The sequence below is a fragment of the Staurois parvus genome, unplaced genomic scaffold, assembly GCF_062004578.1.
Source record: "Staurois parvus isolate SC_StPar_1 unplaced genomic scaffold, SC_StPar_1.0 ptg000887l, whole genome shotgun sequence".
NCBI classification, from domain to species: domain Eukaryota; kingdom Metazoa; phylum Chordata; class Amphibia; order Anura; family Ranidae; genus Staurois; species Staurois parvus.
This window is the reverse complement of record NW_028318683.1, coordinates 866,601-893,929: the sequence shown is the minus strand read 5'-3', so window position 1 is coordinate 893,929 and position 27,329 is coordinate 866,601. Positions and strand designations below refer to the sequence as shown.

Here is a 27,329-nt window from a genome sequence, read left to right as displayed (position 1 = left end):
CGTCAGGTTGTCCGAAAAGATGAGAATATCATCCAGATAAGCAATAACAAACTGGTCCAACAAATCTCGAAAAACATTGTTGATGAAGTGCTGAAAAGTCGCAGGAGCATTACATAGGCCAAAAGGTATAACTAGGGACTCAAGGGGGTTTATTTACTAAAGCTGGAGAGTGCAAAATCAGACTCACTTCTGCATAGAAACCAATCAGCTTCCAGGTTTCATTGCCAAAGCTTCATTGAACAAGCTGAGGTTAGAAGCTGATTGGTTTCTATGCAGAAGGGAGTCTGATTTTGGACTCTCCAGCTTTAGTAAATAAACCCCAAAGTGTCCATATCTGGTTCTAAAGGCAGTCTTCCATTCGTCGCCTTGACGCATGCGTACCAGGTTATATGCCCCCCGTAAGTCAAGTTTTGTGAAGACTTTGGCAGAGCGGAGTCTTTCCAACATCTCTGCGATTAAAGGGAGTGGGTAACGGTTTTTAACAGTGATTTTATGCAAGCCCCTAAAATCAATGCATGGACGCAAAGTGGAGTCCTTTTTCTCAACAAAGAACAGGGCTTCCCCTGCAGAAGATGTTGAGGGTCTGATAAAGCCCTTCTCCAAATTCTCATCAAGCCACTCCCTTAGCACCTTTAACTCAGGTTCTGATAAATTGAAAATGCGGCTGAATGGTATTTCTGCTCCTGGAAGCAGTTCAATGGGACAATCGTAAGGACGATGAGGAGGTAGTTGATCCGCATTCTTTTTATCACAGACGTCTCAAAACTCATGGTATTGTGGTGGCAGGTTGTCATGACTGTGTAGTTACCATATCAGCCTGTGATTCCCTGATTGGTAGACAACTTGTAGCACATGGTTTTCTACAATGTTCCTCACAATGGGGGGATGTAAAATGTATGGTCCATGCTCCCTAGTTGATGGAGGGATTATGGGTAGAAAACCAAGGGATGCCCAGGATGACAGGAAATTTAGGAGATGTAATCAGCTGAAAGCTGATGGTCTCAAAATGGTTAGCCTGAAATTGGAGTACTAGAGGAACTGTTTCATGAGTAACTGGTCCTGATGATAAAGGTGAACCATCAACCGTCTCCATATCAATAGGGGCAGATTTGTTTCTTCTGAGAATATTATTATTGTGGGCAAACTATGTCCATAAAGTTTCCCCCAGCCCCAGAGTCCAGCATAGCAGAACAAGGAATTTCATGGCCCTCAGTGAAAAGTTTCATAGGGACAACAAAATGAGACTGTTTAGGACCAACTTTATTTTCTTCATCGATCAATGGGGAGATAGACTGGGTAATTAAATTTATGCGTTCAGGCAGGATAACATCAGTCGCAGCAATTGTTCTTTTGACTTTATTGGGACAATTAACTGCGTAATGCCCAGAGTCCCCACAATATAAACATAAATTCTCCAAACGTCTTCTCTCCTTCTCTTGAGTAGAAATGGATCTTTTAATAGCATCTACCTGCATAGGTTCAGGTGTGTTAGAATCTGAAGAAATGTTTAGTTCCTTCTGACTGAACTGATTAGCAGAGAAACGCATGCCATCATTACTTCCAAACATTCCCAATCTCTCCTTTCTTCTTTCTGTAAGTCTCTGGTCAATCCGAATGCATAATTGGATGAACTCCTCAAGATCGTTAGGAGTCTCTACTCTGGCGAGCTCATCCTTCACCTGTTCAGATAGCCCCTGCCGGAACTGACTCTTTTGCGCTGCTGGGTTCCAGGTGGTGTCTGAGATCCAGCATCGAAGTTCAGTTGTATACTCCGCAACAGGGCGTCTACCCTGCCGCAAACTATGCAGCTTTGCTTCAGCGGTAGCGCAGCGGTTGGGATCAAAGACCTGGTTCATTGCAGTCACAAAAGTCTCAAAACTGTTTAACATTGCATTGTCTTGCTCTCTATAGGGAGAGGCCCAAGCTAGGGCTTCCTCAGTCAGGAGGTTTATAACAAACAATACCTTCTGCCTCTCAGTATTAAATGCAGCAGGTTGCATCTGGAAATAAATGCGGCATTGGTTAAGGAAACCCAGGTAGTGGCGGCGGTCTCCATTGAACTTGAGTGGCAGAGGCATGCGTGTATTAGCAACATCGCGGGAACACAAGTCCAGCAATCGTGTCTGCAGAACATGGATCTTTTCCTGTTGCCCCTCTACTACACTTTGCAGTTCAAAAAATTTCTTTTGGTAGGTAACACCAAACTCTTGTAGCTCTGAAATTTGCTGCCTGACAGGAGCAATGGCATTTGCTATAGCAGGCGTCCATGTTTGGGCCAGATTATTCTGTCAAGGTGTAAGAACAGGTTCATAGGCCAATTGCTACAGCATTTGTAAGGCTTACCTGAAACCAGCAGGATTGGAACACCAGCGGGTCGCCCTGGGAATGACGCAGGCTCACCTGAGGTGCGGGGTCCAAGTATACACCGGTCTTCCCCAGAGCTCCTAATGGTGGAGATGGATTTGGCTGCGTGTGAATACCAGGTCGCAGTCTCAGGATTACCCCACCAGGGGAAGGCAAGCTGGAAACCGATAGCGGATCAAACCGTTCAGGAATAAGACAAAAGCAGAGTCAGTCACGAGCCAAATGTCGGTCACCAATGGTAGTAGATAGGATGAGGCAGAATCGTAGTCAGTAGCAAGCCAACGGTCGGTAACGTGGATGAAGACAGCAGCAGGAACAGTAAGCGGATATTGGCTGGAAGGCACAATAATCTGGCAAGGAGGAAGTCCAAGGACATGGCTTATATAGGAAGTTCATGGGAAGAGCAAGGAGTTCAAGGTTCAAGAGCAAACAAGGCACAAGGCAGGATTATCCAATAGATGAGGCAGAGTGTTGTCCAGCATCCTAGGTAGCTCAGTGAGAAGAGTTACTGCCTGACACAGTAGAAGTCCCAGGTTCAAGTCCAGGCCCTGACACCGCTCCTGTCCTGTGTTCTGGCTACCTACATTGCTCTGCTGCACATCAGGCATTACCCAGAACCTGCTCAGTCTGCTATTACGGTCCCCAAATCAGAGGATACTCTGCCTACCAAGGTCATCATCTGCAAAAGCCACAAGCAACAACTACTGGGGCTCTTGTCCCCCTGGTCCCTAGACTCCCTCTGTTCCAACCTAAGCGGGGTCAGGACTAGTGACACAAGTGAGGCTGACCTCGTCAATTCAGTCTCCTGTTTGGTACGTGACATGCACTTCATGAATGGTCCTGTAGTCTTCTAGTACCTGTCACGTGTCCCAAAAGACTATAGGGAGGGAGGACACCTTCCGCTTCTGATCGCCTAGGTGATCGGACTGGAAGTGGGAGTGGGTACCTGTCAAACTGGGGTACCTGCTCCCCCCTGTCCCCCAAAGGTGCCAATCCTTAATGGGGAGCAGTCCTTAAAGTGGAACTTCCCCTTCTGGGTGGAGCTCTGCTTTAATCATAGTTTCATCTGTAAATGTCCCTGAAAAGCATAATGATCTAGCCGGCATCTGCCTACGTTTGTATAAACTGCATAATAATGGTGTAGACAACACTTTACTAAGACTTATCTTTTTTGTTTCATTTCCCTTCTGGTAACATAACAAAAGTAAGATGAAGACACATACTGTAAATAAAAACAGAGGTTTAACCCCACAATTAGAAAAAAAAAATTTGTCTCTTCACTTAATATTTTTGGTGCCTTATGTGCAGATTTAAAAAAAAACAAAAAACATTCAAATGTTTTCCATTTTAGGTGCATGTCACAAGCCCAGATGGGTCTCCAGAATCTGGTGTTCCTGTGGTGGCAAATCCCGGAGATAAAAAAGGAAGAACGATGGAAGATGGTACGGCCAGGCTGTCTATTAATACTGAAACAGCTGTAACATCTCTTGAAGTAACTGTAAGTATTCTATTGCTGTGATAAAACACACTGCAGTGGTATGTAAGGGCAAGGTCTGAAAACGGGGTCAAGGAAGCAACTACCCACTGAACCACTGTTGTATCTATATCCAAGTAGGTCTACTTGACTGAAACAGATATGTATTTCTCATAATTCCCCTTCACTAGAAACATGGATCTGGTGCTCTTTAGACCCATCACTACCCTACAGGAGACTAAAGATGCTAAACCATGATAACAATACTTAAATTAAGCTAGTAATTAAACTAGCAAACACTCTGTCTCCCAGGTTAATATAATTTACAAAGTAATGTATACAATGCAGGGATCAGGAGTACAATGTGTACAGTACAACACAGCATATACAATGCAGGGATCAGGAGTATAATGTGCACAGTACAACACAGCATATACAATGCAGGGATCAGGAGTATAATGTGTACAGTACAACACAGCATATACAATGCGGGGATCAGGAGTATGTGTACAGTACAACACAGCATATACAATGCAGGGATCAAGAGTATAATGTGTTCGGTACAACACAGCATGTACAATGCAGGGATCAGGAGTATAATGTGTACAGTACAACACAGCATATACAATGCGGGGATCAGGAGTATGTTTACAGTACAACACAGCATATACAATGTGGGGATCAGGAGTATAAAGTGTACAGTACAACACAGCATATACAATGCAGGGATCAGGAGTATAATGTGTACAGTACAACACAGCATATACTATGCAGGGATCAGGAGTATAATGTGTACAGTACAACACAGCATATACAATGCAGGGATCAGGAGTATAATTGTACAGTACAACACAGCATATACAATGCAGGGATCAGGAGTATAATGTGTACAGTACAACACAGCATATACAATGCAGGGATCAGGAGTATAATTGTACAGTACAACACAGCATATACAATGCAGGGATCAGGAGTATAATGTGTACAGTACAACACAGCATATACAATGCAGGGATCAGGAGTATAATGTGCACAGTACAACACAGCATATACAATGCAGGGATCAGGAGTATAATGTGTACAGTACAACACACCATATACAATGCAGGGATCAGGAGTATAATGTGTACAGTACAACACAGCATATACAATGCGGGGATCAGGAGTATGTGTACAGTACAACACAGCATATACAATGCAGGGATCAAGAGTATAATGTGTTCGGTACAACACAGCATGTACAATGCAGGGATCAGGAGTATAATGTGTACAGTACAACACAGCATATACAATGCAGGGATCAGGAGTATGTTTACAGTACAACACAGCATATACAATGTGGGGATCAGGAGTATAAAGTGTACAGTACAACACAGCATATACAATGCAGGGATCAGGAGTATAATGTGTACAGTACAACACAGCATATACTATGCAGGGATCAGGAGTATAATGTGTACAGTACAACACAGCATATACAATGCAGGGATCAGGAGTATAATTGTACAGTACAACACAGCATATACAATGCAGGGATCAGGAGTATAATGTGTACAGTACAACACAGCATATACAATGCAGGGATCAGGAGTATAATTGTACAGTACAACACAGCATATACAATGCGGGGATCAGGCGTATAATGTGTACAGTACAACACAGCATATACAATGCAGGGATCAGGAGTATAATTGTATAGTACAACACAGCATATACAATGCAGGGATCAGGAGTATAATTGTACAGTACAACACAGCATATACAATGCAGGGATCAGGAGTATAATGTGTACAGTACAACACAGCATATACAATGCAGAGATCAGGAGTATAATTGTACAGTACAACACAGCATATACAATGCAGGGATCAGGAGTATAATGTGTACAGTACAACACAGCATATACAATGCAGGGATCAGGTGTACAATGTGTATAAATCAGGTATACAATGCAGGGATCAGGAGTATAATGTGTACAGTACAACACAGCATATACAATGCAGGGATCAGGAGTATAATTGTACAGTACAACACAGCATATACAATGCAGGGATCAGGAGTATAATTGTACAGTACAACACAGCATATACAATGCAGGGATCAGGAGTATAATACAGAACAGTACAATGCGGGGATCAGGAGTATAATGTGTACAGTACAACACAGCATATACAATGCAGGGATCAGGAGTATAATTGTATAGTACAACACAGCATATACAATGCAGGGATCAGGAGTATAATTGTACAGTACAACACAGCATATACAATGCAGGGATCAGGAGTATAATGTGTACAGTACAACACAGCATATACAATGCAGAGATCAGGAGTATAATTGTACAGTACAACACAGCATATACAATACAATGCAGTTTACAGTACAACACAGCATATACAATGCAGGGATCAGGAGTATAATTGTACAGTACAACACAGCATATACAATGCAGGGATCAGGAGTATAATTGTACAGTACAACACAGCATATACAATGCAGGGATCAGGAGTATAATGTGTACAGTACAACACAGCATATACAATGCAGGGATCAGGAGTATAATGTGTACAGTAAAACACAGCATATACAATGCAGGGATCAGGAGTACGTTTACAGTACAACACAGCATATACAATGCGGGGATCAGGAGTATAATGTGTACAGTACAACACAGCATATACAATGCAGGGATCAGGAGTATAATTGTATAGTACAACACAGCATATACAATGCAGGGATCAGGAGTATAATTGTACAGTACAACACAGCATATACAATGCAGGGATCAGGAGTATAATGTGTACAGTACAACACAGCATATACAATGCAGAGATCAGGAGTATAATTGTACAGTACAACACAGCATATACAATGCAGGGATCAGGAGTATAATGTGTACAGTACAACACAGCATATACAATGCAGGGATCAGGAGTATAATTGTACAGTACAACACAGCATATACAATGCAGGGATCAGGAGTATAATGTGTACAGTACAACACAGCATATACAATGCAGGGATCAGGAGTATAATTGTACAGTACAACACAGCATATACAATGCAGGGATCAGGAGTATAATTGTACAGTACAACACAGCATATACAATGCAGGGATCAGGAGTATAATGTGTACAGTACAACACAGCATATACAATGCAGGGATCAGGAGTATAATTGTATAGTACAACACAGCATATACAATGCGGGGATCAGGAGTATAATGTGTACAGTACAACACAGCATATACAATGCGGGGATCAGGAGTATAATGTGTACAGTACAACACAGCATATACAATGCAGGGATCAGGAGTATGTGTACAGTACAACACAGCATATACAATGCGGGGATCAGGAGTATAATGTGTACAGTACAACACAGCATATACAATGCAGGGATCAGGAGTATGTTTACAGTACAACACAGCATATACAATGCGGGGATCAGGAGTATAATGTGTACAGTACAACACAGCATATACAATGCGGGGATCAGGAGTATGTTTACAGTACAACACAGCATATACAATGTGGGGATCAGGAGTATAATGTGTACAGTACAACACAGCATATACAATGCGGGGATCAGGAGTATAATGTGTACAGTACAACACAGCATATACAATGCGGGGATCAGGAGTATGTTTACAGTACAACACAGCATATACAATGTGTGGATCAGGAGTATAATGTGTACAGCACAACACAGCATATACAATGCGGGGATCGGAGTATAATGTGTACAGCACAACACAGCATATACAATGCGGGGATCAGGAGTATAATTGTACAGTACAACACAGCATATACAATGCAGGGATCAGGAGTATAATTGTACAGTACAACACAGCATATACAATGCAGGGATCAGGAGTATAATGTTTACAGTGCAACACAGCATATACAATGCAGGAGAAAAGAGTATAAAGTATAACAAAGCATGTATAGTGTACAACATAGTGAATGCAATGCAGAGGTCAGAAGTTTAATGTACTGTACTGTAATGCAATATAGTGTATACAATCCAGGGGTGAGGAGTAGAGATGAGCGAATCGAAGTATCCGAAGTGGAATTCGAGTCGAATATCGGAAAAATTTCGATTCGTGCCGAATCCGAAAAACAGCCTAATTCGGACGCGCGAATCGAAATTTTTCCGAAAATGGCGGCTGACATGTGCGGCGACGGAGCGGGGATGTCGGGGAAGGCGCGCAGACAAGGCGCGCTGCCCCATAATGCATTCCTCAACGACATGTGATCGCATCAGCCAATCAGCAGCCAGCCAGCCAGCACTGTGTAATGGTCGAGGTATATATAGCGGCCATTTTGGAAATCTTCATTTGCCTGCAGTCATTGAACAGAGGCAGACCGCTCTGTACTAGGGACAGGGACAGAGTTAGGGCCACAGAAACGAGAATTGGGGACAGAGAGAAGTTACTTAGGGACAGAGAACCATTACTCAGGGACACAGACTTGTTAATGAGGGCCACAGAATCGTTATTTAGGGACAAAGAAACGCTAGTTAGGGCCACAGAATTCATACTCAGGGACAGACAGAATTTTCACTCAGTGCCAGAGAATTGTTACTTAGGGCCACAGAAACGTTATTAGGGCCACAGAATTTTTACTCAGGGACAGACAGAATTGTTACTGAGTGCCAGAGAATTGTTACTCAGGGACAGACAGAATTGTTACTGAGTGCCAGAGAATTCTTACTCAGGGCCACAGAATTCATTCTCAGGGACAGACAGAATTGTTACTCAGGGACAGACAGAATTGTTACTGAGTGCCAGAGAATTGTTACTCAGGGACAGACAGAATTGTTACTGAGTGCCAGAGAATTGTTACTCAGGGACAGACAGAATTGTTACTGAGTGCCAGAGAATTGTTACTCAGGGACAGACAGAATTGTTACTGAGTGCCAGAGAATTGTTACTCAGGGACAGACAGAATTGTTACTGAGTGCCAGAGAATTGTTACTCAGGGACAGACAGAATTGTTACTGAGTGCCAGAGAATTGTTACTCAGGGACAGACAGAATTGTTACTGAGTGCCAGAGAATTGTTACTCGCACAGACACAAAATTGTTACTTGCACAGACACAGAATTGTTACTCGCACAGACACAGAATTGTTACTCAGGGCCACAGAATTCATACTCAGGGACAGACAGAATTGTTACTGAGCGCCAGAGAATTGTTACTCAGGGACAGACAGAATTGTTACTGAGTGCCAGAGAATTGTTACTCAGGGACAGACAGAATTGTTACTGAGTGCCAGAGAATTGTTACTCAGGGACAGACAGAATTGTTACTGAGTGCCAGAGAATTGTTACTCAGGGACAGACAGAATTGTTACTGAGTGCCAGAGAATTGTTACTCGCACAGACACAAAATTGTTACTTGCACAGACACAGAATTGTTACTCGCACAGACACAGAATTGTTACTCAGGGCCACAGAATTCATACTCAGGGACAGACAGAATTGTTACTGAGTGCCAGAGAATTGTTACTCAGGGACAGACAGAATTGTTACTGAGTGCCAGAGAATTGTTACTCAGGGACAGACAGAATTGTTACTGAGTGCCAGAGAATTGTTACTCGCACAGACACAAAATTGTTACTTGCACAGACACAGAATTGTTACTCGCACAGACACAGAATTGTTACTCAGGGCCACAGAATTCATACTCAGGGACAGACAGAATTGTTACTGAGTGCCAGAGAATTGTTACTCAGGGACAGACAGAATTGTTACTGAGTGCCAGAGAATTGTTACTCAGGGACAGACAGAATTGTTACTGAGTGCCAGAGAATTGTTACTCGCACAGACACAAAATTGTTACTTGCACAGACACAGAATTGTTACTCGCACAGACACAGAATTGTTACTCAGGGCCACAGAATTCATACTCAGGGACAGACAGAATTGTTACTGAGCGCCAGAGAATTGTTACTCAGGGACAGACAGAATTGTTACTGAGTGCCAGAGAATTGTTACTCAGGGACAGACAGAATTGTTACTGAGTGCCAGAGAATTGTTACTCAGGGACAGACAGAATTGTTACTGAGTGCCAGAGAATTGTTACTCAGGGACAGACAGAATTGTTACTGAGTGCCAGAGAATTGTTACTCGCACAGACACAAAATTGTTACTTGCACAGACACAGAATTGTTACTCGCACAGACACAGAATTGTTACTCAGGGCCACAGAATTCATACTCAGGGACAGACAGAATTGTTACTGAGTGCCAGAGAATTGTTACTCAGGGACAGACAGAATTGTTACTGAGTGCCAGAGAATTGTTACTCAGGGACAGACAGAATTGTTACTGAGTGCCAGAGAATTGTTACTCGCACAGACACAAAATTGTTACTTGCACAGACACAGAATTGTTACTCGCACAGACACAGAATTGTTACTCAGGGCCACAGAATTCATACTCAGGGACAGACAGAATTGTTACTGAGTGCCAGAGAATTGTTACTCAGGGACAGACAGAATTGTTACTGAGTGCCAGAGAATTGTTACTCAGGGACAGACAGAATTGTTACTGAGTGCCAGAGAATTGTTACTCGCACAGACACAAAATTGTTACTTGCACAGACACAGAATTGTTACTCGCACAGACACAGAATTGTTACTGAGTGCCAGAGAATTGTTACTCAGGGACAGACAGAATTGTTACTGAGTGCCAGAGAATTGTTACTCAGGGACAGACAGAATTGTTACTGAGTGCCAGAGAATTGTTACTCAGGGACAGACAGAATTGTTACTGAGTGCCAGAGAATTGTTACTCAGGGACAGACAGAATTGTTACTGAGTGCCAGAGAATTGTTACTCGCACAGACACAAAATTGTTACTTGCACAGACACAGAATTGTTACTCGCACAGACACAGAATTGTTACTCAGGGCCACAGAATTCATACTCAGGGATAGACAGAATTGTTACTGAGTGCCAGAGAATTGTTACTCAGGGACAGACAGAATTGTTACTGAGTGCCAGAGAATTGTTACTCAGGGACAGACAGAATTGTTACTGAGTGCCAGAGAATTGTTACTCGCACAGACACAAAATTGTTACTTGCACAGACACAGAATTGTTACTCGCACAGACACAGAATTGTTACTCAGGGCCACAGAATTCATACTCAGGGACAGACAGAATTGTTACTGAGTGCCAGAGAATTGTTACTCAGGGACAGACAGAATTGTTACTGAGTGCCAGAGAATTGTTACTCAGGGACAGACAGAATTGTTACTGAGTGCCAGAGAATTGTTACTCGCACAGACACAAAATTGTTACTTGCACAGACACAGAATTGTTACTCGCACAGACACAGAATTGTTACTCGCACAGACACAGAATTGTTACTCAGGGCCACAGAATTCATACTCAGGGACAGACAGAATTGTTACTGAGTGCCAGAGAATTGTTACTCAGGGACACCTAATCGTTGAATTAAATAGTATGTCAGACAACATGCAGAGGAGTGGCAGAGGAGGCAATGTTTTAGGAGCGAGCAGACGTGGCAGCAGAGGAAGGGGTCGAGGCAGCAGTATTCGCAGCCAGAGGCCAGTGCTCCCGGTGTCATCCAGCGGTCGTGTCTCCACCGACAACCCTGCCGTCATTGATTGGTTGGCTCGGTCGTCTTCCTCTTCCCAGGTCACCTCTGACACCTACAGCCAACGGTCGGTGGGTACGTCAGACACAACCGTTAGTTGGCATGGCCCGGGACCAAGCCCACTGAAATCACGTGTCCTCTACCTGCCCCTGTCCTTTGCTGTTCCCTCACCAAGCGAAGTATCGCATGCTGTGGGCTCAGCCCCACTGTACAGTGAGGAAGAGCTAACAGAGGGCGGTCAGGAACGGGGGGAGACATCGGCCTTTTCAGCAGCCAAGCGAACAAGTACTGGCGAGGAGAGTGGCTCGGTAGCCGGTCTAGAGACAGGTCTGTCTCCTGACCCAGACGCAGCCGAGGGGGCTAGTAGTGAGGCGGAGACCCTACTTGATGATGAGGAGGTTGATCGCACTTGGCAGCCTCGTCGTCATCAGGCAATTTCTTCCGCATCATCAGGAGAAGAGGGTGGCAGCTTGGCAGCGAGCAAAACAGTCGGTGGGTTGCCCAGGAGACAGCAGCAGGGTCGCATCAGTGTCAGTGGAGCCAAACGTCCACGGAGTAGAGCACCAGCTCCACTGCAGCCTACCACCACGGCCAGTAGTGGTGCCGGTGCGCACGGAGGAAGTAGCAGTCAGCCAGTGAAGAGTAGCGGGGGCAAAGTTTCCTACTCGGTGGTGTGGCAATTTTTCCTCAAGCCGCCCGAGGAAGTAAACGTAGCCGTATGTCGACTATGTGGCCAGAAATGCAAGCGTGGCCAGGGGGCCCATGTTGGGACTACAGCGTTGCGTCAGCATATGCAGCGTCACCATTCGGTGGCCTGGGAAAACCGTGATAAACATACGGCGGTTCTGCCTGCCCCAGCCCCCGCTCCATCACCCGCTCCGTTACTTGCTCCGTCACCCGACGTCGTCAATCGCCCTCTATCAGCCAGTCAAGGCTCCAACACCTCTGCTGAGGGGAGTTGTCGCTCATTGGCATCTTCCGCTCGTTCAGATGCTCCTTCTCCTGCTACTCCTCTTCTCGGATTCCGTCAACAGTCTTTCTTGGAATCCGTATCCAAGAGACAACAGTTTGCGAGCACGCACCCGACGGTGCAAAAGCTGAACGTCCTCCTGTCCAAGTTGCTGGTGCTGCAGTCCCTCCCTTTCCAACTGGTGGACTCAGCACCTTTCCGAGAAATGATGGCTTGTGCCGCGCCGCGGTGGAGAGTGCCAAGCCGTCATTTCTTTGCCCAAAAGGCAGTGCCAGCCCTGCATTCACATGTAGAAGAGATGGTGGGCCAGTCTTTGAGCATGTCGGTCTCTGCCAAAGTGCACGGCAGCGCCGACGTGTGGAGCTGTAACTACGGTCAGGGACAGTACATGTCATTTACGGCCCACTGGGTGAACGTGGTGCCGGCACAGCCGCACCAGCAACTTGGACAGGTCACGACGCTTTTGCCTCCACGTTTGCACGTCCTTGGTCCAGCAAGCATGTCCGCCTCTACCACCTCTTTTTCCGCCGTGTCCTCAGCCGCCACCCCCGTGCCAAGTCCCATTACCCGACCGGCATATCACATGTGCAGGGCGCAACGGTGTCACGCTGTGCTGCACCTGGTATGCCTTGGCGAACGTAGTCACACAGGGGAGGAACTGCTGAGTGTAATGAACAGAGAAATCGACAGATGGCTGTCTCCGCGCAAACTAAAAATCGGAACCATGTTGACTGACAACGGAAAGAACATGGTGTCTGCTCTGCGTCAAGGAAGGTTGTGCCATGCGCCATGCATGGCTCACGTGTTCAATCTGGTTGTCAAGCGGTTCCTAAAATCCACCATCCCACTGCAAGACATCCTTAAAATGTCACGTAAACTGTGCATGCATTTCAGCCATTCCTACACCGCAAAGAACACCCTCATTGAGCTGCAGCGGCAGAACGGAATTCCACAGCATCGCCTGATCTGCGACGTTGCAACAAGGTGGAATTCAACCCTACACATGTTAGACCGCCTTTACGAGCAGCGAAAGGCCATCACCGATTTCCTGATGTTACAAGCGGATAAAGGTACTCCCCTGTGTAACTTAGATGTCAGCCATTGGCAGCTCATGCGTGACACCTGCCGCTTGCTCAGGCCCTTTGAGGAGGCCACGCTATTCGTGAGTCGGCAGGACTATGGGATGAACGACGTCATTCCTCTGTTGCACGTCCTGGAACAAATGCTGTTAACAATGGCTGGTCAGGGTGCGGTAGACGTGGCGCACAGATCTCAACGCCACATGACCCCTGTGGGGGCAGGACAGGAAGAAGAGGAGGAGGTAGAGGAGGACATTTGTGCTCAGGAATTATTGAGTGAAATGGGTGGTTTTTCCACTCAGCGGACAGGAGTGGAGGAGCAGGAGCATCTGGTAGAGGAGGAGGAGGAGGAGACAGAGGACCCAGACGCACCGTGGCAGTATGCTGTGGAGATGGAGGCAGGGAGTCCCTCGCATTCCTTGGCACAAATGGCCCATAGCATGCTCGGTTGCTTGCGTAGCGACAGCCGAATAATAACCATCAGACAGAGGGATGACTTTTGGCTGTCCACCTTGTTGGACCCTCGCTACCGGTCCAAAATGGTGGCCTTTTTCACACCTGCTGAGAGGGAGGCCAAAATTACGTACTATAAAAACCACCTATGTAGTCAGTTGGTCTCTGCCTTTGTGCGCCAACGTCCATCCTCAGACACTGTGGGCCCTGTGCGCTCGCGTTCCGCTGGCATGGCAGCAGGGGAGGGGTGGGGTGGTAGGAGCAGTGGCAGCTCCACCAGCAGCGGCTGCCTCAGTCTGCAGTCGATGATGAGTAGCTTTCTTCACCAGCGCAGTGAGGAAACTACTAACCAGCCGCAGCAGCAGCAGCAGCATCAGGTGGACCTGGAGCAGGAGCTCAAACAACAGGCTTGGGCCTACTTGGACAGCACCCTGCCAACCGAGGTAGACAATCCCCTTGACTACTGGGCAACGAAACTTGACCTTTGGCCCCAACTAGCTGAATTTGCCCTTGAAAGGCTGTCATGCCCGGCCAGTAGCGTGGCATCGGAGCGCGTGTTTAGTGCGGCAGGAGGTATTGTAACTCCGCGGAGGACACGACTGTCCACCCAAAGTGTGGAGAGACTCACGTTTGTGAAAATGAATCAGGCGTGGATTAGTCTGGATTTCAAACCACCAGTTCCTGACACAACTGACTAAATCCGCCATGAATCATGCCTCAAACATGTGCCACTTTCAGGTCTCCTCACACTGCTGGTGTGTTTAATTTTTTGACATAGGGTGCTGGCAGATTACGGGCCTCCTATAGCTGCTGCCAGGCCCCTAATCTGCCATAGGCCCCTATATACCGCCTCCTCATGCTGCTGCTAGGTCCAGAGTCTGTCATGGGTCCCTGTACGGCCTCCCATTGCTGCTGTCTCCATCGCCACACTCTGCTGCCATGTGCCACTTTCAGGTCTCTTCACACTGCTGGTGTGTTAAATTTTTTGACATAGGGTGCAGGCAGATTACGGGCCTCACATAGCTGCTGCCAGGCCCCTAATCTGCCATGGGCCCCTATATACCGCCTCCTCATGCTGCTGCCAAGTCTAGAGTCTGTCATGGGTCCCTGTACGGCCTCCCATTGCTGCTGTCTCCATCGCCACACTCTGCTGCCATGTGCCACTTTCAGGTCTCTTCACACTGCTGGTGTGTTAAATTTTTTGACATAGGGTGCAGGCAGATTACGGGCCTCACATAGCTGCTGCCAGGCCCCTAATCTGCCATGGGCCCCTATATACCGCCTCCTCATGCTGCTGCCAAGTCCAGAGTCTGTCATGGTCCCTGTACGGCCTCCCATTGCTGCTGTCTCCATCGCCACACTCTGCTGCCATGTGCCACTTTCAGGTCTCTTCACACTGCTGGTGTGTTAAATTTTTTGACATAGGGTGCAGGCAGATTACGGGCCTCACATAGCTGCTGCCAGGCCCCTAATCTGCCATGGGCCCCTATATACCGCCTCCTCATGCTGCTGCCAAGTCCAGAGTCTCTCATGGGTCCCTGTACGGCCTCCCATTGCTGCTGTCTCCATCGCCACACTCTGCTGCCATGTGCCACTTTCAGGTCTCTTCACACTGCTGGTGTGTTAAATTTTTTGACATAGGGTGCAGGCAGATTACGGGCCTCACATAGCTGCTGCCAGGCCCCTAATCTGCCATGGGCCCCTATATACCGCCTCCTCATGCTGCTGCCAAGTCCAGAGTCTCTCATGGGTCCCTGTACGGCCTCCCATTGCTGCTGTCTCCATCGCCACACTCTGCTGCCATGTGCCACTTTCAGGTCTCTTCACACTGCTGGTGTGTTAAATTTTTTGACATAGGGTGCAGGCAGATTACGGGCCTCACATAGCTGCTGCCAGGCCCCTAATCTGCCATGGGCCCCTATATACCGCCTCCTCATGCTGCTGCCAAGTCTAGAGTCTGTCATGGGTCCCTGTACGGCCTCCCATTGCTGCTGTCTCCATCGCCACACTCTGCTGCCATGTGCCACTTTCAGGTCTCTTCACACTGCTGGTGTGTTAAATTTTTTGACATAGGGTGCAGGCAGATTACGGGCCTCACATAGCTGCTGCCAGGCCCCTAATCTGCCATGGGCCCCTATATACCGCCTCCTCATGCTGCTGCCAAGTCTAGAGTCTCTCATGGGTCCCTGTACGGCCTCCCATTGCTGCTGTCTCCATCGCCACACTCTGCTGCCATGTGCCACTTTCAGGTCTCTTCACACTGCTGGTGTGTTAAATTTTTTGACATAGGGTGCAGGCAGATTACGGGCCTCACATAGCTGCTGCCAGGCCCCTAATCTGCCATGGGCCCCTATATACCGCCTCCTCATGCTGCTGCCAAGTCTAGAGTCTGTCATGGGTCCCTGTACGGCCTCCCATTGCTGCTGTCTCCATCGCCACACTCTGCTGCCATGTGCCACTTTCAGGTCTCTTCACACTGCTGGTGTGTTAAATTTTTTGACATAGGGTGCAGGCAGATTACGGGCCTCACATAGCTGCTGCCAGGCCCCTAATCTGCCATGGGCCCCTATATACCGCCTCCTCATGCTGCTGCCAAGTCCAGAGTCTGTCATGGTCCCTGTACGGCCTCCCATTGCTGCTGTCTCCATCGCCACACTCTGCTGCCATGTGCCACTTTCAGGTCTCTTCACACTGCTGGTGTGTTAAATTTTTTGACATAGGGTGCAGGCAGATTACGGGCCTCACATAGCTGCTGCCAGGCCCCTAATCTGCCATGGGCCCCTATATACCGCCTCCTCATGCTGCTGCCAAGTCCAGAGTCTCTCATGGGTCCCTGTACGGCCTCCCATTGCTGCTGTCTCCATCGCCACACTCTGCTGCCATGTGCCACTTTCAGGTCTCTTCACACTGCTGGTGTGTTAAATTTTTTGACATAGGGTGCAGGCAGATTACGGGCCTCACATAGCTGCTGCCAGGCCCCTAATCTGCCATGGGCCCCTATATACCGCCTCCTCATGCTGCTGCCAAGTCCAGAGTCTGTCATGGGTCCCTGTACGGCCTCCCATTGCTGCTGTCTCCATCGCCACACTCTGCTGCCATGTGCCACTTTCAGGTCTCTTCACACTGCTGGTGTGTTAAATTTTTTGACATAGGGTGCAGGCAGATTACGGGCCTCACATAGCTGCTGCCAGGCCCCTAATCTGCCATGGGCCCCTATATACCGCCTCCTCATGCTGCTGCCAAGTCTAGAGTCTGTCATGGGTCCCTGTACGGCCTCCCATTGCTGCTGTCTCCATCGCCACACTCTGCTGCCATGTGCCACTTTCAGGTCTCTTCACACTGCTGGTGTGTTAAATTTTTTGACATAGGGTGCAGGCAGATTACGGGCCTCACATAGCTGCTGCCAGGCCCCTAATCTGCCATGGGCCCCTATATACCGCCTCCTCATGCTGCTGCCAAGTCTAGAGTCTGTCATGGGTCCCTGTACGGCCTCCCATTGCTGCTGTCTCCATCGCCACACTCTGCTGCCATGTGCCACTTTCAGGTCTCTTCACACTGCTGGTGTGTTAAATTTTTTGACATAGGGTGCAGGCAGATTACGGGCCTCACATAGCTGCTGCCAGGCCCCTAATCTGCCATGGGCCCCTATATACCGCCTCCTCATGCTGCTGCCAAGTCTAGAGTCTGTCATGGGTCCCTGTACGGCCTCCCATTGCTGCTGTCTCCATCGCCACACTCTGCTGCCATGTGCCACTTTCAGGTCTCTTCACACTGCTGGTGTGTTAAATTTTTTGACATAGGGTGCAGGCAGATTACGGGCCTCACATAGCTGCTGCCAGGCCCCTAATCTGCCATAGGCCCCTATATACCGCCTCCTCATGCTGCTGCCAGGTCCAGAGTCTCTCATGGGTGCCTGTACGGCCTCCCATTGCTGCTGTCTCCATCGCCACACTCTGCCATGTGCCACTTTCAGGTCTCCTCACACTGCTGGTGTGTTGAATTTTTTGACATAGGGTGCTGGCAGATTACGGGCCTCCTATAGCTGCTGCCAGGCCCCTAATCTGCCATAGGCCCCTATATACCGCCTCCTCATGCTGCTGCCAGGTCCAGAGTCTCTCATGGGTCCCTGTACGGCCTCCCATTGCTGCTGTCTCCATCGCCACACTCTGCCATGTGCCACTTTCAGGTCTCCTCACACACTGCTGGTGTGTTCAATTTTTTGACATAGGGTGCTGGCAGATTACGGGCCTCCTATAGCTGCTGCCAGGCCCCTAATCTGCCATAGGCCCCTATATACCGCCTCCTCATGCTGCTGCCAGGTCCAGAGTCTCTCATGGGTCCCTGTACGGCCTCCCATTGCTGCTTTCTCCATCGCCACACTCTGCCATGTGCCACTTTCAGGTCTCCTCACACACTGCTGGTGTGTTGAATTTTTTGACATAGGGTGCTGGCAGATTACGGGCCTCCCATAGCTGCTGCCAGGCCCCTAATCTGCCATGGGCCCCTATATACCGCCTCCTCATGCTGCTGCCAAGTCCAGAGTCTGTCATGGGTCCCTGTACGGCCTCCCATTGCTGCTGTCTCCATCGCCACACTCTGCCATGTGCCACTTTCAGGTCTCCTCACACACTGCTGGTGTGTAGAATTTTTTGACATAGGGTGCTGGCAGATTACGGGCCTCCCATAGCTGCTGCCAGGCCCCTAATCTGCCATGGGCCCCTATATACCGCCTCCTCATGCTGCTGCCAAGTCCAGAGTCTGTCATGGGTCCCTGTACGGCCTCCCATTGCTGCTGTCTCCATCGCCACACTCTGCCATGTGCCACTTTCAGGTCTCCTCACACTGCTGGTGTGTTGAATTTTTTGACATAGGGTGCTGGCAGATTACGGGCCTCCTATAGCTGCTGCCAGGCCCCTAATCTGCCATGGGCCCCTATATACCGCCTCCTCATGCTGTGACGTTGCAACAAGGTGGAATTCAACCCTACATATGTTAGACCGCCTTTACGAACAGCAAAAGGCCATCACAGATTTCCTGAGGTTAAAAGCAGATAAAGGTACTCCCTGTGTAACTTAGATGTCAGCCATTGGCAGCTCATGCGTGACACCTGCGCTTGCTCAGGCCCTTTGAGGAGGCCACGCTATTCGTGAGTCGGCAGGACTATGGGATGAACGACGTCATTCCTCTGTTGCACGTCCTGGAACAAATGCTGTTAACAATGGCTGGTCAGGGTGCGGTAGACGTGGCGCACAGATCTCAACGCCACATGGCCCCTGTGGGGGCAGGACTGGAAGAAGAGGAGGAGGTAGAGGAGGACATTGGTGCTCAGGAATTATTGAGTGAAATGGGTGGTTTTTCCACTCAGCGGACAGGAGTGGAGGAGCAGGAGCATCTGGTAGAGGAGGAGGAAGAGGAGACAGAGGACCTAGACGCACCGTGGCAGTATGCTGTGGAGATGGAGGCAGGGAGTCCCTCGCATTCCTTGGCACAAATGGCCCATAGCATGCTCGGTTGCTTGCGTAGCGACAGCCGAATAATAACCATCAGACAGAGGGATGACTTTTGGCTGTCCACCTTGTTGGACCCTCGCTACCGTTCAAAAATGGTGGCCTTTTTCACACCTGCTGAGAGGGAGGCCAAAATAACGTACTATAAAAAACACCTATGTAGTCAGCTGGTCTCTGCCTGTCTGCGCCAACGTCCATCCTCAGACACTGTGGGCCCTGTGCGCTCGTGTTCCGCTGCCATGGCAGCAGGGGAGGGGTGGGGTGGTAGGAGCAGTGGCAGCTCCACCAGCAGCGGCTGCCTCAGTCTGCAGTCGATGATGAGTAGCTTTCTTCACCAGCGCAGTGAGGAAACTACTAACCAGCCGCAGCAGCAGCAGCAGCATCAGGTGGACCTGGAGCAGGACCTCAAACAACAGGCTTAGGCCTACTTGGACAGCACCCTGCCAACCGAGGTAGACAATCCCCTTGACTACTGGGCAACGAAACTTGACCTTTGGCCCCAACTAGCTGAATTTGCCCTTGAAAGGCTGTCATGCCCGGCCAGTAGCGTGGCATCGGAGCGCGTGTTTAGTGCGGCAGGAGGTATTGCAACTCCGCGGAGGACACGACTGTCCACCCAAAGTGTGGAGAGACTCACGTTTGTGAAAATGAATCAGGCGTGGATTAGTCTGGATTTCAAACCACCAGTTCCTGACACAACTGACTAAATCCGCCATGAATCATGCCCCAAACATGTGCCACTTTCAGGTCTCCTCACACTGCTGGTGTGTTCCATTTTTTGTCATAGGGTGCTGGCAGATTACGGGCCTCCCATAGCTGCTGCCAGGCCCCTAATCTGCCATGGGCCCCTATACCGCCTCCTCATGCTGCTGCCAAGTCCAGAGTCTCTCATGGGTCCCTGTACGGCCTCCCATTGCTGCTGCCTCCATCGCCACACTCTGCCATGTGCCACTTTCAGGTCTCCTCACACTGCTGGTGTGTTCCATTTTTTGTCATAGGGTGCTGGCAGATTACGGGCCTCCCATAGCTGCTGCCAGGCCCCTAATCTGCCATGGGCCCCTATACCGCCTCCTCATGCTGCTGCCAGGTCCAGAGTCTCTCATGGGTCCCTGTACGGCCTCCCATTGCTGCTGTCTCCATCGCCACACTCTGCCATGTGCCACTTTCAGGTCTCCTCACACTGCTGGTGGGTTCCATTTTTTGTCATAGGGTGCTGGCAGATTACGGGCCTCCCATAGCTGCTGCCAGGCCCGTAATCTGCCATGGGCCCCCGTACCGACTCCTCATGCTGCTGCCAGGCCCGTAATCTGTCATGGGCCCCTGTTGTCGCTTGTTGGCATATTCCGCTCGTTCAGATGCTCCTTCTCCTGCTACTCCTCTTCACGGATTCCGTCAGCAGTCTTTCTTGGAATCCGTTTCCAAGAGACAACAGTTTGCGAGCACGCACCCGACGGTGCAGAAGCTGAACGTCCTCCTGTCCAAGTTGCTGCTGCCAGGCTCGTAATCTGTCATGCGCCCCTGTACCGCCTCCTCATGCTGCTGCCAGGTCCAGAGTGTGTCATGGGCCCCCGTACCGACTCCTCATGCTGCTGCCAGGCCCGTAATCTGTCATGGGCCCCTGTACCGCCTCCCCATGCTGCTGCCAGGTCCAGAGTGTGTCATGGGTCCCTGTACGGCCTCCCATTGCTGCTGCCAGGCCCGTAATCTGCCATGGGCCCCTGTACCGACTCCTCATGCTGCTGCCAGGCCCGTAATCTGTCATGGGCCCCTGTACCGCCTCCTCATGCTGCTGCCAGGTCCAGAGTGTGTCATGGGTCCCTGTACGGCCTCCCATTGCTGCTGTCTCTATCGCCACACTCTGCCATGTGCCACTTTCAGGTCTCCTCACACTGCTGGTGGTTTCCATTTTTGTCATAGGGTGCTGTATGGCCTCCCATTGCTGCTGCCTCCACCGCCACACTGTGGCTCCACACTCTGGTTTTGGCCCCGTGACTGCCCAAATGAGTGAAGTGTGCGGTGATTCTAAGATCGACGGCACTCATCTGCATGTCATACTGACTGACAGTATTATTTCTCTTCCCCAGCAGACTCCAAGGGCATTTAAATTAAAGGTACAGTGTTCTGCACTAATATTAAGTCTCTCTGAAGCCTAGAAACACCCTTTTTTAAGTTAAATTCACAGCGAATTTATTCGACTCGAATCGAATATTGTCCACGAATTCGCCGAATCAGTCGAATCGAATTTTTCATTTCTTCGCTCATCTCTAGTGAGGAGTATAATTTATAACATAATGGTTGCAGTGAAGGGCCAGGAGTATAATGTACAAAAAAGCATGGGCAGCACAGTGGCTTAATGGTTAGCACTTCCGCCTGGCAGTACTAGGGCTGCTGGTTCAAATCCCAACCAATGCAATACCTGCCTGGAGTTTGCATGTTCTCCCTGTTCCTGTGTTTCCTCCCACACTCCAAAGTCATGCTAGTAGGTAAATTGGCCCTAGTATGTATGAATGTAAGTTAGAGACCTTAGATTGTACGCCCCTTGAGGGTTAGGGACTGAAGTAAATGTACAATATATATGTAAAGCTCTGCGTAAATTGACAGTACTATATAAGTACCTGAAATAAATGAATAATAAGTGAATGTAGTGCAGGGGTCAGGACTGCTATTAATATTTGCTCATAATGGCAAAAGCCAACCAGGTATTGGGTTTGTTGAAAAAACGCGACAAACCAAGTCTTTATGGAGCTGGCATTGTGCACAGGGGTGCAGTCATGCTGGAACAGAAAAGACTCTTCCCAGAACTGCTGCCGCAAGGTTTGAAACTCACAATAATCTAAAATGTTTTTGATTACTGTAGCATTAACACTACCATTCACAGGAAACACCAGAACTCCATCATTAGTGAACTCAATCATCAGTGTGTGATGGTGGCCATAGAAATACACATCTAGTCAGATTTTTTACCAGGGTACTTTTGCTTTTAGTTACGCCCTCCTCTGCCCTCCTCTGCAGAGTAAAGTTTGCTATAATTCAGCGGAACTATTACATTTGTAATTTTTGCTGGCTTCTTTAAGATTCTGTCATGTGTATAATACCTATTTTCTCTTTGTAGGTGTCTACAGAAGATGCAAATTTAGCTCAAAATGACCAAGCCACTGCATCTATGACAGCCCAGGCGTACAATTCCCCCAGTAGAAGCTACCTTTATCTCAGTGTCCCATCCGGGCAACTGAAATTACAAGATAATGTCCGTATTGAGTTTACTATCAAGAACAGCAGCCCATTATCACACAACAATGTTTTTTATCTGGTAAACTATTCTGTATTTTTCATGTATTTGTTATGTCATGTATTATACCGCATGTGGTTATCATTTCTCTGTAGCATACTAACATGTAGTGGAAGTTTTTTCTATTAATTTGATTTTGGTATCTTCTTCTATTCACCTCTTTAGTGTACATGTGTTGAGTCCTTTTTAGATCTTCCCCAGTTCTACCATGTCCCTACTACAGCTGATTTCTGTTACACTGATTGCAAGTTCCCAATTGCTGAGCTCCCCTGCCGGGCTGTTGTACTGTTTTCAAGTTCTTCAATACATCAATTACTGCACTACAGGTCTCCATGTGTTTACTGCTACCGCACCATGCTGTACCCACCCAACAAGCTGGATTTTCAGTCCTTGTTGGATAAGTGATGATTAGATAGAATATTGCATATTACTATTTTGTATATTCCAAACATGAAAGGGTAGGTCTTTTCATAGGTTTCCTGGTACCACTTTAAGGCAGTGGTTCTCAACCTTCCTAATGCTGCGCCCTTTTAATACAATTCCTCATGTTGTGGTGACCCCCAACCATAAAATTATTTTTGTTGCTACTTCATAATTGTAATTTTGCTACTATTATGAATCATAATATAAATATCTAATATGCAGGGTGTATTTTTAATAGTTCCTTCTGTGATTGTACGAGAACATTTTTGTGCCGGCCCCTTTGGATATTTTCGCATGAACTGTCATGACCAGCCCTCGACAGCAGAATACTAATGATCAGATTATCAGAAAGCGTTTTTTTCGTCCAATTTTCTCATCATGTGAACAAGGCACGAGAAACAATCTTCCAGCAATGCAAACGGTGGTCATACATGCTTCAATAACTAAATCACATCTCTGTTCTCACCATGCAATCTCATAAATTGATGGCAATATGGTACAATTGATGGAAAAAGCATCTCAGTGCGGCCAATCGATGCAAAACGGTCAATCATTTTGCGCCCTGGTCAATCGACTTAAGGAATTTGATGGGAACAGAAGTTAATCTGATTGCCAATTGGATCTGATAGTAAAGTTGAGGTGTGTATGGCCAGTATTCCCCCCTCCCCCCCAGGGATATCAGCCCTCTCCCACACCAAGTCGTCTGTCCTGAGGCTCCTTGTATGACCCTGGAAAGTTTGGGATTGCTGGTCGCTGTGTACCTCCCTCTAGCGGGCCGTGTGCCCCGGTGCCAGCCCTCGTACAAGTGCTGTGAGGAGAAGCCTCCGTGGGAGGTGAGCGGCTGTAGGGCACATGCTCTGCGGGTAACCAGATCCCCCTCCCCCTCCCCCTCCCAGGAGACAAAAGGGGGCTTGGCTCACATCTATCCAGCTGTTGTGAGCAGCTGCCTGCCCGGTGAAACATGCAGCAGGTGCAAGGGCATCCAATGGGTGGCAGCAGGGCACCTCCGACCCGCCTCTTGCAGGGGAGGAGCCTCCAGCCTGGCCGGCCACTCATAACGCACAGGGAAGAAGGAGCAGGCCAGTCAGTGTGCTGGTGTTAGTTCAGCGTGAGAGGTTCACAGTAAGCCGAGAGTGCGGGACACCCTGCCGAGCCCCTCCGGCCGTGGAGACGGATAGAGGAGTGGTGTCTCGGTTCCTAAGACCATCGGAAGTATGTGTTTTCCGATGGTCTTAGGCGACCCCTGTGAAAGGGTCATTCGACCCCCAAAGGGGTTGCGACCCACAGGTTGAGAACCGCTGCTTTAAGGGATATTCTTGTTCTGCCTTTGCTAACTTCCTTCTAAAAATGCAGACCCTCTGGCTTCATTAATTTGGGAGTCATTGATCTTGAGCAAGATTAAAAGTGAAATCAATGTAAATGTACAACAAAAATGTATATTGTGAGAATGTAGTTTTGGATAAATTAGGAATAGATTAGATCATCTGCCAAGTTTTTATTGTGGTCTGTGTCTCCAGTAAGGAGATTCCCCTCTACTATTTTGCACAAATACACCCACCCTCCCACCCACCCTTATTTTATGCTTAAAGTATATCCAAAGCCAAAACTTTTGTTTTTGGATAGGATATAGAGATGAAATTTTTCCAATGTAAGAGAAATTCCAACGTGAGAGCCTAAGGCGCAATGCTCACTGTACAACACATCAAATGTGTGTTACTTGGCATTCCATGTTTATGCAAAAGTCTCATATGAGAATTCTTTTCCTTTCTAGATACTGAATAAAGGTAGAATAATAAAAGCTGGAAGATTGGTAAGAGCAAGCCAGACTGTTATGACTGAGACACTATTAATTACAAAGGATCTCCTTCCATCCTTCCGCATTGTGGCATATTACGTGGTTCTTGGTTCAGAAGTCGTGGCTGATTCTGTGTGGGTTGATGTTGAAGATACATGTGTGGGAACGGTAAGATCTACCACTTGTTAAATACTAGAAAAAAAACCTTCCTTCTGCCTTTGTTAGATTCTACCCCGGATGGGTCACACAGTTTATCCTTAAATACATTCCCCAATACCCTATCCAGCTAGTCAGCTCAGAGGTTGTTATTGCAAATACATAATTGGAATACTGCCATGTCAAGGTCAGGGCCAGATTTATGCTTCCTACCTCCCTTAGCTAACGGTCATGTGTTGCCCCCCTCCTAACCCCAAATAAGTGGTTAGCCTTAGTGTCAGACTAGCAAGATCAGAACTCATCGGCAAACAAGGAACACCGTGGCTGGGGGAAAAAAGAACGAAAGAGCGGGGCAAACAACTGTCTCACTCAGTTCTAAGTGGTTGAACCTGGGGTAGTGAATTGTTAGTATGCTATACAAACTCTTCAGTCATTGGGTTCTGTCCAGTTGCAAAAGGCCAGAGGTCTGGTCCTGCAACTCACAAAACCTGAAGGCATGGTCAGAGAGCTTCTTCCTGTGGCTCAGCCTCTGCAGTCCATAGGCTGGCTTCCTCCGGTTCCCTCTACACTTCATGGATTCCTTATCCCAAATAACCCAGGCATAGTTATGAGTGGAACTTTCCCAATCTTTTCACCTCTTCCTAGGATAGAGCAGGCCAGGAATACCAACACATGCTGCAAGAACAAAGCCCACTCAGATGCTAAGCATCACTCCTCCTCTTTATATTCCCATCACACAACAGAAAAATGTCCAACCAGGTTAATGTAACACTGGGCACTTTCACCCCCTTCCTGCCCAGGCCAATTTTCGGCTTTGAGTGCTGTCACACTGTGACAATTGCACGGTCATGCAACACTGTACCCAAATAACATTTTTATCATTTTGTTCACAAAAAGAGATTTCTTTTGGTGGTATTTAATCACCACTAGGGTATTTATTTTTTGTTATTTAAACTAAAAAAGACAGAAAATTTTTCTTCATTTCTCTTATAAAATTTTGCAAATAAATGTTTTTCATAAATTTAGGCCAAAATGTATTCTGCTACAATCCTAATGTACTGAGGACCAATCTCATTTCTTGAGCACCTAAACCAGCAGGATAGTACAAATATCCCCCAAATGACCCCTTTTTGAAAGTAGACAGTCCAAGGTATTTAGTAAGAGGAATGGCAAGTTTTTTAAAGTTGTAATATTTTGTCATAGTTGTCAGCAGTCTGAAATCTTTTATTGACATAGAACTGTGTTATTAGAAATTACCAAATGACAGTCATGGTCCTGTTGGCTATGGTCAGTCATGGTCATGCTGGCTATGGTCAGTCATGGTCATGCTGGCTATGGTCAGTCATGGTCATGCCGGCTATGGTCAGTCATGGTCATGTTGGCTATGCAGAAATCTAGCCCTGATCAAAACACCTCTAATCTATCCTAACTCCAAACCTGGGACACAAATATAGCCATGAATAATATGAGCGCTTGCTTACCTTTTGGGAAAGCCCCATTATTCTTTTTTTGTAATTAACATTTTTTATTTTTTTCTGTTTGATTTAACAAACAAAGAATACTTCACAAAGCATTCAGCAGAGTTGACACAAAGTATAAATGACAAAAAAAACCCCAAACATGTAAAATTGGGACAGCATATGCACGATAAGAGCAGGAAAGTAGCAAATCACAGATTATTGCAGATGAAAAACCAACCATGTATACAATATCAAACATGTCAATCTACATATATCACTCAAAACAAGTAACTAAAATTCAGCGAATGCTCTGAACTTGTATCCATCTCCATTTGGCATGCTTTACAATGTAATACCAGAAAAAGGGGGAAAAGAGCAAGAAAAAAGGAAGAAGAAGTTATAGAAAATACCCCAGGATGAATGAAGTAAGAAAAGGAGAAGCCATAACTCTCCACTCTCATGGACATCCAGTGCTGAGCACTCAGAGGGCCAAAAAAAAAATCCTAACATGGGGGTCCTCCTGTAAGTCCCCCCCCCCATTATTCTTAAAGGTATGACAACACAGAAGCCAAGGCAGCAATAGACCCACAGTGTGTCTGCATCAAAATACAAAGCCTTGAATGAGTCTAGCTTCTGGTGTATTGTTGTGATGAAGGATGAAGGGACTACGGTAAAGGCAAGCATGCTTTCCACATATTCGTAGCTATACGTGTTCTAGGATGTGAGCTTAAA

General features: G+C 47.5%; 1 protein-coding gene and 1 long non-coding RNA gene across 2 annotated transcripts in view; one reads left to right on the top strand and one right to left on the bottom strand.

Annotated features, from left to right (window-relative positions):
- The window catches only part of LOC149442413 (A.superbus venom factor 1-like), a 476,989-nt gene that overhangs the window by 194,821 nt on the left and 254,839 nt on the right, over positions 1-27,329 (top strand). Inside the window, exons 12-14 of the mRNA XM_089656130.1 lie at positions 3,716-3,862; positions 22,587-22,784; positions 24,958-25,149. Of these exons, the coding sequence (XP_089512256.1) occupies positions 3,716-3,862; positions 22,587-22,784; positions 24,958-25,149 (537 nt within the window). The remainder of the gene's footprint in view (positions 1-3,715; positions 3,863-22,586; positions 22,785-24,957; positions 25,150-27,329) is intronic.
- The window catches only part of LOC149442414 (uncharacterized), a 167,122-nt gene that overhangs the window by 116,431 nt on the left and 23,362 nt on the right, over positions 1-27,329 (bottom strand). The gene's annotated exons all lie outside the window — the stretch shown is intronic.